The following is a 17,379-nucleotide window of genomic DNA, read 5'->3' as shown; positions in this document are numbered from 1 at the left end:
CTTAAAAGCGTAAGTGTCTTTTAATATCTCCAGAGACCAAGGAATTTGAATTCTTTGCTATGTTGACTTCAAAGAAGAGATATGTAGCAGCGTGTATCAAATCTCATCGGTTATGCCATAAAAGTATTAAAAACTAGCAAAGTGCGCAGAGCTCGCCGTTTACACGTCCGACCCTCGCATGGCATCACGTGACTCCCACAGAGAAGAAACTTGAATAGCATATACAGATAAATATTGAATATAACAGATACTTTATAAAATGGCAATGAAAATCAAATTTGCAAATATTTGCACTGACTACAGGCCTGTATAATTATTTCTTGAGATTTGGCATGATCTGTAGAATCAACCTGACATAGAGCATGTAAGCCGCATAGCACAAGTTACCATGGAAATGAATGCCGGTATAAACAAATCTACGTTCTTGAGACGGAAAACAAAATCTTGAGTTTGCTCAAACTAAACTGAATGTTCTTACTTAAACCTGTGAAACAGGCATCTGAGCAAGTTCAGAACTTTGTGTTGAAGCGCATATAATGTCATTGCCTCCTGTGGATGAATCGCTTCTGTTTTATTCCTCATTTGTAAGATGCTTTGAACAAAACCGTCTGCTAAATGAATAAATATAAAAAGAGTTACTTGAATATTCACTCCCCACCCATGTCTACAACAATTTTGGCCTGGTACTTTGGACCTGATATGGGAAAAAATATTTCTTGGAAGATCAGCAGTAAACTAAACAATAATGAGGATAATAATAATAATAAATGGTCATAGTGGCACCATTTCCTGAGAATAATCCCCCTATTAGAATGAAAGAAAAGTGAATGAGAGAGAGCGAGAAAGAGAGGAAATGAGAGAAAATGGGAAGGATGTTTGGGTGAATAGAGTGCACAGTGTTCTGCTGGCTTGGGTCAGGTTTCTGGGTCAGTTCTGGTAACACCACTGCCCAGCACTTTGTTCAGGTTCAGTCTGGGTGACAGACTATGAAGCACTGGGCCAGAACCGTCATACACCCCCCTCGTGATTTAACACCCGTGTGTGAGAGACATATACTCGCTCTGGCTGCTATGACTTCATATGTTCAAGACTGATCTGTACCTTCATGATCTCAGTGTCTTCAGTGATTTGAGCTTCATCAGGAAGAGATCACACACCTGCTATCTGGTAAACACTTGAACTTTTCATTCACTGGATCTGAGAAGTGGTCGTGTAGCAGTACCTAAACAGTTTTACTACAATTCAGTTTCTTATAGTTATGTATGTAACATTAACATTTTTCTGATTTATATTTGTAAAATGCATTTCAAAAAATGATCTCTTAGAAGTTCCCTTGATTTACTGGTCTGAATGCTTGTACAGAAGTTCTGCTGTATGTTAACTTTAACTTACTTCTGAAATGTTGTACATTTCAAGACTTTTTTTGTGCATTTGGCAAAATTTAAATACTGACTTAATGAAGAATATTAATTGAAAATAATGTTTTGCAAAAGCTTCTGACCAAAAGATCGTAAGCACATTTTATGCCTTTTACATTTTTAATCATGCGATTTATCCAGGTTGTACCAAAATTTATTTAAACGCTTTATTCAGGCAAAATATTGATTAATACATGGGTTTTTGAGATTTCCACCTGAAACTATTTTAAAAAGCATTTAGCTAATTCCTTTAGAATTATTATGGGTTTAATGAGCTCATAGTAATTGAGAGGCTACATCAAATATTTGTACTTTTAAAAAGTTTTAAAAACTGCAGGACCATTAACTGTAAATTGAGCTAGTGAAACAATTAAAAATAATAAAAAAAATAATAATATCATGATAACCAGTTACAGCATCAAAGACATAAACATTCCCTTATACATTCACATAATTTTAACATTAAATTCCATGGACACATTATGCTATAAACCTATAGTAAATATATTATACTGTATTTTGACATTACAGTTTAAGAGCTGATAGCGAAACTCATGTAGACTTTGAAATATTTTGATGCTTTAATACTGTTTTGATGTTGTTTTAACCCTTTTCTTATTTGAGTTTGTCATTGCTGTATTTTCTGTGACCGTGTGGATTGAAAAAGTCCTGTAGTCAGTCTTGGGAATTTGAAGAAAAAAAGTGGGTGAATAGTGTTAAAGTGTCTCTATTCCTGCACCAGGTCACAGTGATCTCCATTAAAAGCTTACCAGCAGAGCAAAGCCTGAACCGTTACTAGAGACACCTTCAGCTCAGGTATCAGCCCGGCCCTCCCTCTGCTCTTCAAATCCCCCTAAACACCAGCAAACATGCTTTACTATTCACATACTATTCATCGCATCATGCATTCATGGACACTTTTATGGACACTCTTGATTTGCATTTTCAAATCTCTTGATCAAAGGATCATTATAACTCACAGCCACTGATGCCTGTCCACTCCATTGCATCCATGTGTTAAGCAGAGCTCCCGGGGCTCGAGGGTTGGATTGTGATACAGGCTCCATGTCCTATGCTTTACCCTGTCTCGCTCCCATAAGGCTTTTGAGAGATGTGGGGTGGCCGGGGGGCCCAAGGGGCCCAGGGCCTGTGTTCAGTAGAGGGGCCGAATGGAGGCGCCTCTCTTTGCATGAGCAGTGGTAAAGTGAGCAGTATAGTTGGGTTTGTTTTGAATAGTGGAGTGACACCAGCAGGTCATTGTGGAGTATAACCCTCTTGAAGCGCCCCCACCCGTCCTCTCATGTTTCAGATAGGTATCACCTCATTGCCTTGCTGTGGTCCATATGCCATCCTATAGTCTGAAATAAAAGAGTTCCTGAACTCTCTTTTACTCTTTATGTCTTATTCTTGATTCCGTCAATTATTCCTGAACTTCCTGGATATGATAAGAGAATTTTATTTTGCCATGGCATAACTCTAATGCCTGAAACATACTCTACACTGGTAAGTGAACACAAATTATTGTAGCTCGGTTTCATGCATCTGAGCACAATTCATGGCACAACGCAAGAATGTGTTGCACATGGGACTATCTGTCTGTCTAATCAGTTGTAGATTGGAAGAATGTTCAGAAAATAGAAAAAACAGATTATTTTAGCAATTCCATTTGGTGTCACAACAGTGAAATTGGACCTTTAACCTTGTGCGACCCCACGTCCTCATGCAGGTACATTGTGTTTTGTCTTCACTATAGGCTACGCATAACTTAAACCAACTGATCTCAGTTCAGGACACTCTTTGCAGTCATGTGACAAAACAATATTGTGCCTATCACTACAAATTTTGTCTTTGGGAGAAACAGCAACAAAACTACATCTGGTAATAAACCTAATGAAGTTTTTACAATGAAACCTATTTGAGTCAAAAGATTCTCTAGTTTCATCCAATATGCTATTATTTTATGTTTATTTTATTATTCTGCTAAACACAATGTACACCATAGTGGACAATAGCACTATTTTTTCAGTAGAAATCCTAAATTTACTGTGTATTATCACATTGAGGAAAGTCTTTCAGAGACTTTACATGGTTATGATGAAAATAAGCTGCATTTCAAACTGTTCTGAGACCAGTGCAGACAGACAGCACACTGGAGGTTAAGTCATGCACTAAATAGGGAGCAAGGGATCATCCTATATCTCTCCTATAACTGTTCTGAGACCAGTGCAGACAGACAGCACACTGGAGGTTAAGTAATGCACTAAATAGGGAGCAAGGGAGCATCCTATAGCTCTCCTATAACTGTTCTGAGACCAGTGCAGACAGACAGCACACTGGAGGTTAAGTCATGCACTAAATAGGGAGCAAGGGAGCATCCTATAGCTCTCCTATAACTGTTCTGAGACCAGTGCAGACAGACAGCACACTGGAGGTTAAGTCATGCACTAAATAGGGAGCAAGGGAGCATCCTATAGCTCTCCTATAACTGTTCTGAGACCAGTGCAGACAGACAGCACACTGGAGGTTAAGTCATGCACTAAATAGGGAGCAAGGGATCATCCTATATCTCTCCTATAACTGTTCTGAGACCAGTGCAGACAGACAGCACACTGGAGGTTAAGTAATGCACTAAATAGGGAGCAAGGGAGCATCCTATAGCTCTCCTATAACTGTTCTGAGACCAGTGCAGACAGACAGCACACTGGAGGTTAAGTCATGCACTAAATAGGGAGCAAGGGAGCATCCTATAACTCTCCTATAACTGTTCTGAGACCAGTGCAGACAGACAGCACACTGGAGGTTAAGTCATGCACTAAATAGGGAGCAAGGGAGCGTCCTATATCTCTCCTATAACTGCTCTGAGACCAGTGCAGACAGACAGCACACTGGAGGTTAAGTCATGCACTAAATAGGGAGCATCCTATAGCTCTTCTGAGACCAGTGCAGACAGACAGCACACTGGAGGTTAAGTCATGCACTAAATAGGGAGCAAGGGAGCGTCCTATATCTCTCTATGCAGTTAAGTGCGTTCACTCCTAAAATCTGATCAAACGTTCAGTTTCAGGCTGCAGATGATGTTTGGACCTCTTAACATGTTTGACACACATGGGACAATGTACATAGATCAGTACATAGATTCTGTCGTGTTCGTTTTTGAGGAGACGAAGTCAAGTTTTCAAGGTAAAAATTTTATTTATTAACAATAAAGAATAAGTACAAAAATCATTCGCCCATCTGGGGATCTTGTCTGCTACGCTCGTAAGCTCCGCTCGAAAGATCCCGTTTCTCCTGTGTTCACTTCTTTTCTACATTTCTGACCCAGGGTGTATTCCTTTGTTCTCGTTTTTTACTCTTTTGATTGGCTTATTTTTGCTACAGGGGCATCTCCAATATTTTAAGAGATAAGTTTCAATCATTTCGTTGGTTTGTTTTTGCTGCAGTGGGATTACAGGTTTTGCCTCCTATTGGTTTGTTCTTTTCAGTTCCCTGCCTAAAGAATTTCCAATGTAGAAACTGTTTCTAGGTTCTGCCATCTCCTGTGTCAGAAATGCAGCTGTAATTTATCACACCTTCACATTCAATTATCCTTTTAGAGTTTTTGGTTTTAACATATATTTTCTAGTTAGTTACACACATCATTCATCATTTGTTAGCAGGCATACATTGTTTAAGATTTGTCACACACATATATACTGATTAAGATTGTAACACACAACAATTCACAATTTATAATGGATCATTTTATTTGAACATGGTTGGCAGAGATTGGATGATGCTGGACGTTACTTTCAATCAGAATTAATTATGCTAATGTCTAATTGTAAGATGCTTTTTAATAGCATAAATGTCAAATCAAGTCAAATCATTTTTATTTCTATAGTATTTTATTTGTGCTTTTCCCAATACACATCGTTCCAACGCAGCTTTACAGAAAATCAGCTGTAATGTCTGTAACATCTCAAAAACATGAATATCCAACACTCCTGGAAACAAAATAAACAATTTGTTTAAAACAAAATCTGAATTTCTGTAGCTTGGTATTTCTTAAAATTTCACAACTTAATCCCGCTGTCCACATATGTGGACATACATTTTTAACCCTAACCCTATTGTTTTTATTTGTTTGCATGTTTATTATGTGTTACTAGTTACAAATCAAAATGAAAAATGGAAAAGGCACACTGCAGTCACGCACAGGTCTCAGGAGATTAAACACGCCAAACAAATTCTACACAAATACATGAACTCAATTTCAAGCATTGTTGCATCCTGAACTGTGTCAGAACAGTACCATATTTTCCAGAATATAAATTACCTTTTTATATATTTATATAAATGTAATTTATATGTAATTGATGTCATCGGTCAAAACACTGCATACAAAAAACATACATTATGCTTACACCCAAACAGCTGAAAACAATAATTATAGAGAGGGTAGTAGTGTTGCTACAGATGTCTATACCAAGTATTTCACGTCCACCGTAATATTGTTGTGCTAACAGGATTACCTCTTAAGACCACATCAGTTAAAGGATTCAGTTAGTAAACCGGACAGTTCGTGCATATTAAAAAGGGACACATACTGTATGTTCAGAAAAATCCTTTATCAACAGTCATTAATGTTAATTTAGTACAATACAACAAGAATATTGTACACTCACAGATGAAAATGTTCTTGTTAAGTACAGAGTTACATTTGATGGATTCAGTATGTAACACAATTTTTGTTTCTGGGTAGTAAGTGTTATTTCCTATTTGCTTTTGCCTCAAAAGTATAGAAAATGACTATTATTCCCCACAAACTGTGACCAGGACAGTGATATTTTTTAATTGAGAAATTTGTCTTTTCGTTCACATAAAGTCAGAAACAAACAACATATGAATTAACATGTATTTATACTAAATTTATACAAAAATTACCTCAAAAGATTTAGAAATAAGTAGTTTTTCGAGATTTACGATTATACTGTATACTGTCACGAATCAGCCCCCAAACGTGGTCTCCCATCATGTTCTCGTTATACTGTCCTTGGTAGCGGCGTTCAATGTTCAGTGATTGAAGTGCTCCCCTTGCTTCTCCGAGTACGCTCCCATGTTCTCCTTGAATTTATCAAGATGAGCATCAAGGATATGGACTTGGATGAAAGTGTGCAAGTCGAAGTTGAAGTATGATGAGTACGGCTGGGAGATCATAGGAGACTTCAAAATGGTGGCATTCCTGATGGGTCTCCAAGGCAGTTTTACCAAGATTCCATACTATCTTTCCCTTTGGGACAGCAGGGACACCAAAGCACACTACCGCAGGCAGGACTGGCCACAACAGACCGAGTTCTCTGTGGGGAGGAACAATGTCAAGTGGGAGCCACTGGTGGATACCGGGAAGGTACCGATGTCACCACTGCACATCAAATTGGGCCTTCAGCAGCCTTCAAGTACCTTCAAGACTTCTTCCCTAAGCTGTCTGAGGTCAGAGGTCAAAGCCGGTGTCTTCGACAGACCACAGATAAAGAAGATCCTGGAGTGCAATGAATTCCCCAAGAAGCTCACTAATAAGGAGAAGGCGGCTTGGAACAGCTTTGTTGCAGTGGTTCGGGGCTTCCTGGGCAATCACAAGAAAATTATGTGGAGCTGGTTAAGAATCTGTTGAAGAACTACGGCACAATGGGCTGAAGGATGTCCCTCAAAGTCCATATCCTTGATGCTCATCTTGATAAATTCAAGGAGAACATGGGAGCGTACTCGGAGAAGCAAGGGGAGCACTTCAATCACTGAACATTGAACGCCGCTACCAAGGACAGTATAACGAGAACATGATGGGAGACCACGTTTGGGGGCTGATTCGTGACAGTATACAGTATAATCGTATAAACAGTATAATTTTGTATAAATTTAGTATAAATACATGTTAATTCATATGTTGTTTGTTTCTGACTTTATGTGAACGAAAAGACAAATTTCTCAATTAAAAAATATCACTGTCCTGGTCACAAAAGCAAAGTTTGTGGGGAATAATAGTCATTTTCTATACTTTTGAGGCAAAAGCAATTAGGAAATAACACTTAATTTAAAATTTGTAACACGGTGTTATTTGTCAAATTTGTTTTATTAAAACACAATATGAAAAAACGGTTACTTAATGCAGATGGTCCCAATTAAAACAAAATTAAAATATTTATTTGGTGTCTTGGCACAGCTGAAGGGAAGTCGTCTGCTCCTGGGTCCTAATGCCTCTGCTAAAATATCACTACTACTTATACACGTGGGTTTTTTTTCTCTCAATAATGCAATTTTGAACAGGTGCAACTTACATTCAGGTGCATATTTTTTCTGAAAAACATTTTTATGTGAAAAGTATGCATTGCTTTCTCAGCACTGCTGCATATACATTTTGAAGAGTGTCTTTCAGGGTCAAAGTTAGTAAAACAATCGACACGTTTATAGCTAGTCACCTGAAAAATAACCCTAACACATTTTAATGGCATAGACATTTGAAGGAAACTCTTATCGCCTCTTTGAGTTCTGGATTGTTAACACCACAGTACCACAAGAATGTATGTTTTGTACAATGAAATTGTGTGCTTGCTATACATTGACCAAGCATTCATTTAAGCATTTGCGTGCTTGTGTAGAGTATGTTTTTGGTCTGAAGCATCACATCTACTTGCACAACGAAGCTGGTCATGGTCAGTGAGTGCTAGTAGCCTTCATTTTACCTCAAAAGCAGCTTCATTAGATTAGCCATTTCCCCCCACAAAGCAGCAGAGACTGAAGTGAGCTCATGAGATTATCGTTGCTCTTTTGGACAAAAGCTTTTTTGGAGTGACACCAAACAGATTGGAATGAGACTCTGACTGAGCCCGTTATATTCAGCTGGCAGGTTTTGGACTCAATGAATGCTACAGAATTCTAGAATCAGACATCATCTGTAATGTCACAAACTATTCTGTTACAAAGACACAGAATAAAATGATGAATTTGGAACCAAGGGCAAATAAACGGGTTTGTTAATTCCAGCTTCAAGGTGTTGATATAGCTTTTAAAGATCAGTGACTGGCATCTGTCCATCCATTAGAATAGGAGAATTGATGTAGGAATGCTCGCTGTATCAAATGTCAAGTGAAACCCCCCTCCCCCAGTCCAACCGTCCAGCTACTAGACTATGATTTTTTTGTCCCTGTTTGCTGTTGATTGGATGGCTTGATTCATGAGGGTCCTGTTTTCACAAAAGCACCAGACTCTAGACAGGTAGAACAGGTTTTAGCTCATATGGATACATAGGATGAGTCAAAGAATGACTTCCATTCAGTATTTTTTCCATCAGTTGAATGTAACAAACCATGAATAATTTACCCCTTTTCAAATGAATACACAAGATGCAACATATGAGGAACATGGAACAATTAAATCAAATTAAAAAGATTGAATAGAAATAACTCACACACATTATTCAGCATATGGAAATATTTCCCAAATTGATAATATCTGTATTTAAATATAACATTTTATAAATGCTCAAATTAATAATGTACGATTGTGACTTTTAGGCCTGAAACATCCGGTGTCTTGAGTAAGTACATAAATGCAAATGCTGTAACTACACAAGCTCGATTTCATGATTCGTCGTGTTCTGAAATGTGTAAGAATGCAAGTAAGCATTGGATTTTCAGTTGCTGCACTTTAGCAGACATTAGCCTTAACTGTCTTAACTGACTTATTCTATAGTCAGTTTTCTCTTTCAGGTCAACTACTGTCAATGCAGAGTTGAAAGAGAGTCTTGTGAACAATTAAGTTAAACTGTTGACATGATTCTAGCTATCTATATGGTTTATTGGCACAGATTTGAAGGAAACTTTGGCCTAATTTACTTGAATTCATGCAACAGCGAGTTTACAATCCATTGAACAAACATTCATGCCTGCATTTTTGTCCTGACATTTACAATTTTGGGATTAATTACATTCACCTTCTCCACAGACAGAAAATGGGTGTTTTCTACATGCGCACACTCATCGTAGCTGTAATAGCACTGATCTTTATAACCACATATGATGCGATCAAGCCCACTCAGAGGCCAAAGTATCAGTACACCAAGAAGCCCCCACGAGAGATCGTGCAGACTACTGTTTATGTAGGCAAGCCTACTGTCACGGCACGGATTGTGGACTACACCAAATCAAGAGAACGCTTCCCTGTGGTAGTCACAGAGAGCACAACAGTTCCTGCCGACAGCTATATAGATTACCCTACAGACACCACTGCATCCCCCACTGCAGCAAAAGACAACTACACACTGGACTATAATGAATGCTACTTCAACTTCTGTGAGTGCTGTCCACCAGAGAAAGGTCCACAAGGTGTCAAAGGAGACCCTGGACTGCCAGGTCAGTGAAGTTTAGTCATGTTCATTTGTTACTTCTATTAAATAATGTGTTATCTATATATATATTCCCAGTAGGAACAAACCTGACCTTTGTTATTTCTTGGTGTAAAGTGCCTTTTTTAAACTCATGACATACAGAATTTTTGGGGGGATTTATTTGAACAATGTGTAGCAGAGTGGGGGTCGAGGATAGAGCTGTAGCACCAGCAGAGGGGGGAGAATGCTGCTGCCACTAATATTTGATGGAAAACCAACAGAAAAGCTGACTACGCCACCCTGTAATTAACAGGGAAATACAAACCCAATCACAAATCGAATGATCACACTTCTCTGTGAGTCCCAAAACAGCACATCCAGAGCCAGAGACAGAATTGTAAATGTAAACATGCTAAATAACTAAATGTAAAACAAAACATACAGAACAAAAACAAAACAAAGCAAAACAAAATAGTAGTGTTGAAGTTCAGCCCTGCAGCTTTAGTGCAGACAGACACATTCTGGTGAGCAGTTTATTTGATCTATAAAAGAACAGACCATTATAAAAAGCTAAAAAAACATTAAGCCCACATGTGTTTTAATCACCATCATATTTAATGATTTCACATACCAAAAATGTTGGAGCTACTGTCATATTTATGGCCACGAATACACATTCTGTATACAGTATGGAACAGGCAGACTGGAGGGAGGCAGCAGTCGGCCAGCAGTGCTCCATACGAGCGTCACACGAACAAACGTTATAACATACAAAAGAACTAACATTATTAGCACAGGGTATCAGGGCCAACGGTTAGGCTAACATCTAAAATAAGTAAGGAATAATTGACGCCGACCCGTTGAACTGTTGAAAAATAATGCACACCTGAGGCGGTAATGCGGTCATGACGCACAGTGGCGTTACAGTTGCACTTCGGGTGTGCATTATTTTTAAACAATTTAATTGGCCGGAGTCAATTATTCCGCATATACCACGATTATCACACCTTAAGACATCGTTCAGGGTTTTATTTCAAGAAATTTTCTGGTTTTCGTCCCTAAAATGCTTTTATGAGACTAACTACTTTCTTCCGCCACATATAAAACAGTCAGAGCCTTCATTGCAAATTCGAAAACATCAACTTAGAACTAGCAACGGAGGATGCGTTGCGCTTCAGCATAGGAGTAAAAAGGTTGTGTGCGAGATCATGCAAGTGTGTTCGTGTGCGTGAGCATATGTGTGTGTGCGTGTGTGTGCGAGTGAGTGTGCATGAGTGCGTGTGTGCGAGAGTGTATGTGTGTGTGTGTGTGTGAGTGCGAGTGTGTGTATGTGTGCGAGCGTATGTGTGTGTGTGCACGTGAATGAGTATGTGGAAAAATGGAATGAGGCATAACAGGGTGGAACTATCAGCAACTGCTTTTTTTTTTTTTAAACACATTAGATGTAGCTATTTTGTTAGTTGTATATTCTTGCAAATGCTTGCAAATGAATGACTGATATTTGAGACAGTAAAACCTCTGTTCCCCTTCAGTCACTCACTCGACATTGTGTCGATGAAGTGACACTAGGGGTTGATCTTGAGAGCCCGAAACACCTTCAGATATTTAAGAAAAGGCCAATGAGAATTGGCAAGTTCAATTTGCATGCCACTCCCGACATACGGGTATAAAAGGGAGGCCAGCAGGCAAGTTCATTCAGATTTCTTCTTAGGAGCCGAGCGGTCACACTACAGCAAGCTGAAGTCATCTGCTCACTCATTCACCTTCCCTCTCAGAGTGTTGATGTTGGATCTACAGCACTTTCCAGCAGTCTCTCTCCAATCTGCACTCCGCTGCAGACTACACCCCTGGGCGCTTCAACAGCACTTCTGAAAGAGTAAAAGTTTCTGTAAAAGTGTGTATACAATGATGTTGGACATCTTTTTAAAGATGCCATTTCGTCTCTGTGCAGTTCCTGGATGTGGTCGTTACCTCTCCACCTCTGACGGTCATGAACACTGCCTCACGTGTCTGGGCCAATGTCACGTTGAGGAAGCGTTTGTGAATGGCCACTTTACGAGCCGATGTGGCTGACGCTGGAGATGTATCACAGGCTTCACTGTGTACAGTCACTCCGGGTAATTCCCTGCGGGCCGCCCACCCACAGCGTGCTCTGGGATGAGATAGGTGGTGGAGGAAACCTTTAGCTGCCCAGACCTAATCCTTCTGCACGTTCACCCTCACTACCCTCGACGCTGGGCGGCCGACGGTTATGCCACAATTCCCCAGGTGGATAAGATGATCACGGCGCACCTGTTCCCACTGAGCGCCACCTTGCAGAAACGTCCGGCACTCCCTTTCTGAGCCTGTAGGACGACGTCGTGTCTGAAAGCCTACAGTGCCGTCTTGCACGCCATGACTCTTCTACAAGTCCATCAGGCCAAGGTGCTAAGAGATATGCATGAGGGTATTTCTCATCCCGATGTGCTGCAAGAACAGTGCTCGGCAACTGATCTCGCCTTCCGAGGGATGAAGGTCACAGTGCGAGTCATTGGGCAGACGATGACCACAATCATGGTCCAGGAGCGCCAAATATGGCTGAACTTGGCTGAGATGAGTGAGGCAGAAAAGGTATGCTTCCTTAATGACCCCATCTCCAAGTGGTTGGAGCCCCACTTCCCGATGCTGCTCTCCCTGCTTCCCCCTGCTGCGAGGACCCATCCCCAAGAACGTCAGATTCTATGCTTCCCTTAGTGCACCTTGCCTGGAGCTTGGGCGCATGGTTATCGCTTCCCAACCTGTCACGCTGGCTGGCCAGAACCGTCCTACTCGGCTATGCAATTCAATCCACCAGGCATCCGCCCCAGTTCCGCGGCGTTCTCTTCACGTTGGTGAAGAACGAGAGCAGCATCCAAGAGAAGTTGGATGGGCAGCTGTCCCCCTCCTCTCTCAAGGACTACATAGCTGTCATAGCAGCACCCCATGACGTGGTTCAAGGTAAGTCCCTTGGTAAGCACGACCTGATCATCAAGTTCCTGAGACCCTTTCCCTCAGGCCTATGGAGAGTACCCTTTGAGCCCCTCGAGTCAGTTGAGTTTAAGGAAACCTCTCTGAAGAATGCCCTCCTGACCACACTCACTTCAATCAAGAGGGTCGGGGGCCTGCAAGTGTTTGCTGGCAGCGAAGAGCGCCTAGATTTCGGTCCGGAAACTCTTACGTGATCCTGAGACCCTGACCGGGCTACGTGCCCAAGGTTCCCACGACCCCTTTTAGGGATCAAATAGTGAGCCTACAAGTGCTGCCTCTGGAGGAGGCAGACCCAACCTTATTGTTGCTGTGTCCGGTGCACGCTTTGGTGCACAGCGGAAAGGGAACACTGTCTCCAAACAGAGGCTTGCCCACTGGATCGTGGATGCCATAGCGTTGGCCTACCATGTCCAGGTAGCTCTCTAGTAGACATATATAGGGCAGCAGGCTGGGCAACACCCAATACCTTTGCAAGGTTTTACAATCTCCAGGTTGAGCCGGTCTCATCTCTTGTTCTTTCAGGTGCGAGCAGGTAAGTAAGTTGCACTACCTCGACAGCTGGCTGGGTTTACCACTTGTGCATAGTGCCTTTCCCCTCCAAGAAGTTGAAGCTGCGCGCTCTTCTCTCCCATTCATTTTTCACGACTGTTGAACCCTGGATGTTCTTCCACCTAGCCCTCTGACTCACGAATTCTGAGGAGAATTCTGTACCGTGGTAAGTACTCCACAGGTTTTCCGTTTCCTTGTTAACCTCCGGTGATGTATCTTCCACGGCACGGTCTCCCCCTTCCTTGTGGTAGGCCCACGTCTCCCTTGGCAGAGCCCTCTCTACCCCGGTCGCTGTGTTATAGAATGTCCTCCACTACGAAGGGCAGGACTTACCACCGTGCCTCTCCCATGTCCGGCCATTGGGCCTGTAAGGTTTATTTGCCCCTCTTAAGAGCAGGGTGTGGTCTAAGAGCAGAACGCCTTCCACCAGGGTGTTTTATGTGCATTTTCTTTAGGCCCCAGCTAAATCTACTTTTCTACGGAGAGAAACTTAGAGAAATGGCAGCGGCTGGCGTGGCCTGCTCCCATATTTGGTACGTCTCCTTACCCCATTCAGGGTTATGGGGAAGCACACGATGTCTTGGGGCATCTGGAGAGCAGTTCATGTGACCAGTTCAGTCCTTGTGGCGTTTCGTATATGTGACCCCTAGTGTCACTTCATCGACACAACGTTGAGTGAGGGACAGAAGGGGAACGTCTCATTACTGTCATAACCTCCGTTCCCTGATGGAGGGAACAAGATGTTGTGTCTCTCTTGCCACAGTCAGAACCTTACCGCTGCAATGGTCGGGACCTTGTCTTGGCTCCTCAGTGCAAAACCTGAATGAACTTGCCTGCTGGCCTCCCTTTTATACCCGTATGTCGGGGGGAGTGGCATGCAAATTCAACTCACCAATTCTCATTGGCCTTTTCTCAAAGATCTGTTGTGTTTTGGGCTCTCAAAATTGATCCCTAGTGTCACTTAATCGACACAATGTCTCATTCCCTCCATCAGGGAACGGAAGTTATGACAGTAACCGAGATGTTTTAATAGTCCATTTCCCTCTGTTAGACATATCTGTTAGACAGCAGTGACTAGGGTGGCAACTGGGTTTCTCATATTCTGGTCAGAATTAAAATGATCTGAAAATTATATTATCTGAAATATTATTTATTTCCATTAAATGTTGCCTGACAGGGTGGCATGTACGTATGTGATGAGCAGGATATGATCACAAATTAAAATGTGTCTTCTTAGATTTCCTAGTTTAAGTTCCCTGGAAAGCATAATCCCCTTTGGAGCGGTTTCAGTCAATGTTTTAAATGTTTTGTAACATAATTTTATTCTCAGGGTCGTGACCCATTTACTGTAGGCATGTGGGGAAAAAACCTGTGTCCTATAAATGTGTTTATGTCACATTGAAGGCATACCTGGTGAAAAGGGAGAATCTGGACTCAAAGGTGTACCTGGCCCAATAGGACCGAATGGAATTTCAGGATCTAGAGGAGATAAAGGTACATATTTGATACATACTTACATAATTATGTTTTTACTGTTTGTTATCACTGTAATCTCGATTACTGCTTCAGCATGATATTGTATGTATGAGCTTTTCAATTTTAATGTACCAGGAGAGAAAGGTGACCTAGGAAACACTGGATTCACTGGGTCTCCAGGCATTCAGGGAAAGGCTGGAATGAAAGGTGGAATTTACTCATCCATCACATCCCACTGGGAATATAAAAAGTTGTTTGATCAAAGCAAATGTCATGAAATATGTTTGTATTCCCTTAAAAGGTGACATGGGTATTAAAGGTGAGAAGGGTGCGGCTGGCCTGCCAGGATTTAAAGGTTCTAAAGGAGAAAAAGGAGACCCAAATTTCAATATTTCAAAGGGTGAGCAAGGCGAGTCAGGTAAAGATGGGCCACCGGGACCCCAAGGCCTGACTGGTGAAAAGGGTGAAAAGGGAGACAGAGGAGAGTGCGGTTTGCTGGGTGAAAGGGGTCAGAAAGGAGAGCCTGGTGACCCTGGACCACCAGGTGTGCGTGGAGATCCTGGCCCATCTGGACAACATGGAATGCACGGAAACCCTGGCATCACTGGAGAACGCGGAGAACCGGGAATTCCTGGAGTGAAAGGTGAGCCCGCAGGACGTGGCCCACCGGGACCCAAAGGAATGAGAGGTATCCGGGGAATTAAGGGGGACCGAGGCCCCCAAGGTAAACGTGGCGACCGAGGTCTGCGTGGAATAAAGGGCGCGACAGGCAACAGTGAGATGAGACTGCGGTCCGCATTCAGCGTTGGCCTGTATCCAAGCAAGTCTTTCCCTCCTTCAGGATTTCCAGTTCGCTTCGACAAGGTATTCTACAATGATGAAAACCATTACGATATCGCCACCTGCAAATTCAACTGCACCTATTCAGGAGTTTACGTGTTCTCCTACCAGATCACAGTGAGGAACAAGCCTTTACGAGCGTCTTTGGTGGTGAATGGGGTGCGCAAGGTGCGCTCGAGAGACACTCTGCACGGTCAAGACATTGACCAGGCATCCAACTTAGTGATCCTTAAGATAGTTGCTGGTGACCAGGTTTGGGTGGAGACCCTCAGAGACTGGAATGGTGTCTACTCCAGCAGTGAAGATGACAGCACCTTCTCTGGGTTTTTACTCTACCCTGACTAACGACCTTTCCCTGAATAAATCAGTGTGAAATCCATGATGAACTTTACATGATATGGACATGGGAGGAATTCATTACTTCATTGATTAAATGTAGTGTTGTTAGAGAGACAAAAGTCCACTGTGTAAATGTGCATCAGTCATCATTGGGTGTCTTTACCAAGAATCTTGCAATTCTTTGGATTTGATTCTTTGTAGCCATTCAATCCCATGTTGTTAATCATGTCAGATTGGTTAATTTGATTTCAGAATAAATATTATTATTTCAAGCAAAACAAATAGCTTAAGTACATACATGACTATGACTTGAATAGTTATACACTGGTGCTCCATCAATAAGAGTTTGTCAATCAATAATTCTTCTCTTTGTTCCCCCCTCAGTCTTAAATATTTGGTCACATTCTTGGTTTTACTTGCATGTTTTGTGTCTTAAGAGTCCTGTGCAGCTCTTTTTGCATACTCTTTTTTGGATATTCTGTAAATATTCAAATGTTATGACGAGGAAATAATTGTTTTCAATAGATGTATAGTCTTCATTCAATTACTTTGTCTTTATTTTATACTTATACAGGCATTTTGACACAAAAGAGAGAATAAATTATGTGAATTTAGAGTAAAAGATTATACATACAAACCATATAATATCAAATCATATACAGAATAATGTATTGTATAAAAACACATATCACAATATAGGTTTTGGGTTGTTGGGTTTCTGCGCACTTGTAATAAAATCAAGCAAGGAATATCACTTTGATTGAGGCTCTTCTTTCCTATTGAAAAGGTGGAAATGTACAATGCCTGCAAAGAAAACTACATTCAGTTCAACATCTTTCTTTAATTCATCTCCCTCAGGAGCTTGACTGATGGTGTAAGAAGACTTCCTCTGGTAAAATTATGATTTACTGAGCACCAAGACAGACATGAGCTGTTGAACAGCATGATTCTAGTGTATCACATGTACTAGTCAAAACAATTTTTTTCAAACCTAGTGAGCAGCATACTTAGACAACATTTTAAGGTAACAAAGGCAGAATTTGAATGTGAAGACTATGGAAAGGCTGTTCGAAAATGTATAAATCAAAACGCTGCTATTAGATGTTTTTTTGGGCTAATTTTAAGGTAGCATTGCATATATACTGTATATACTTCCAGAAGAATGCATTGTGACAAGCTCCGTGAAAAAATTAAACCAAGATGACAGAGTATCATACCATTGGATTAGCAACATGCTAAGATTATTCTCTATTGGAATCGGAGCACAGGTTAACATACTTTCAGTTCCACCTCTCCACGTCCAGAATTGTCACTTTGGCTTTGCATGTGTATGTCCCCTAATCCTGGTGCTGTACCTGTCTGATGGTGTGTTTGTTGGAGGAAGAGGTAGGT

The 17,379-nt window shown here is 41.3% G+C and overlaps 1 protein-coding gene across 1 annotated transcript; it reads left to right on the top strand.

The window, feature by feature from the left end:
* Positions 1-1,113: 1,113 nt before the first annotated feature.
* Positions 1,114-16,428, top strand: otol1b (otolin 1b). Its single transcript, XM_052110326.1, has 5 exons — positions 1,114-1,167; positions 9,396-9,802; positions 14,737-14,826; positions 14,944-15,015; positions 15,110-16,428. The coding sequence occupies exons 2-5, from the start codon at positions 9,403-9,405 to the stop codon at positions 15,991-15,993; spliced, it is 1,446 nt and encodes a 481-aa protein (XP_051966286.1). The 5' UTR covers positions 1,114-1,167; positions 9,396-9,402; the 3' UTR covers positions 15,994-16,428.
* The last annotated feature ends 951 nt before the right edge of the window (positions 16,429-17,379 follow it).

Source organism: Xyrauchen texanus, chromosome 38, assembly GCF_025860055.1.
Source record: "Xyrauchen texanus isolate HMW12.3.18 chromosome 38, RBS_HiC_50CHRs, whole genome shotgun sequence".
In the NCBI taxonomy this organism is placed as follows: Eukaryota; Metazoa; Chordata; class Actinopteri; order Cypriniformes; family Catostomidae; genus Xyrauchen; species Xyrauchen texanus.
Note: the sequence above shows the minus strand (reverse complement) of the source record. Positions and strands in the feature narration are given on the sequence as shown.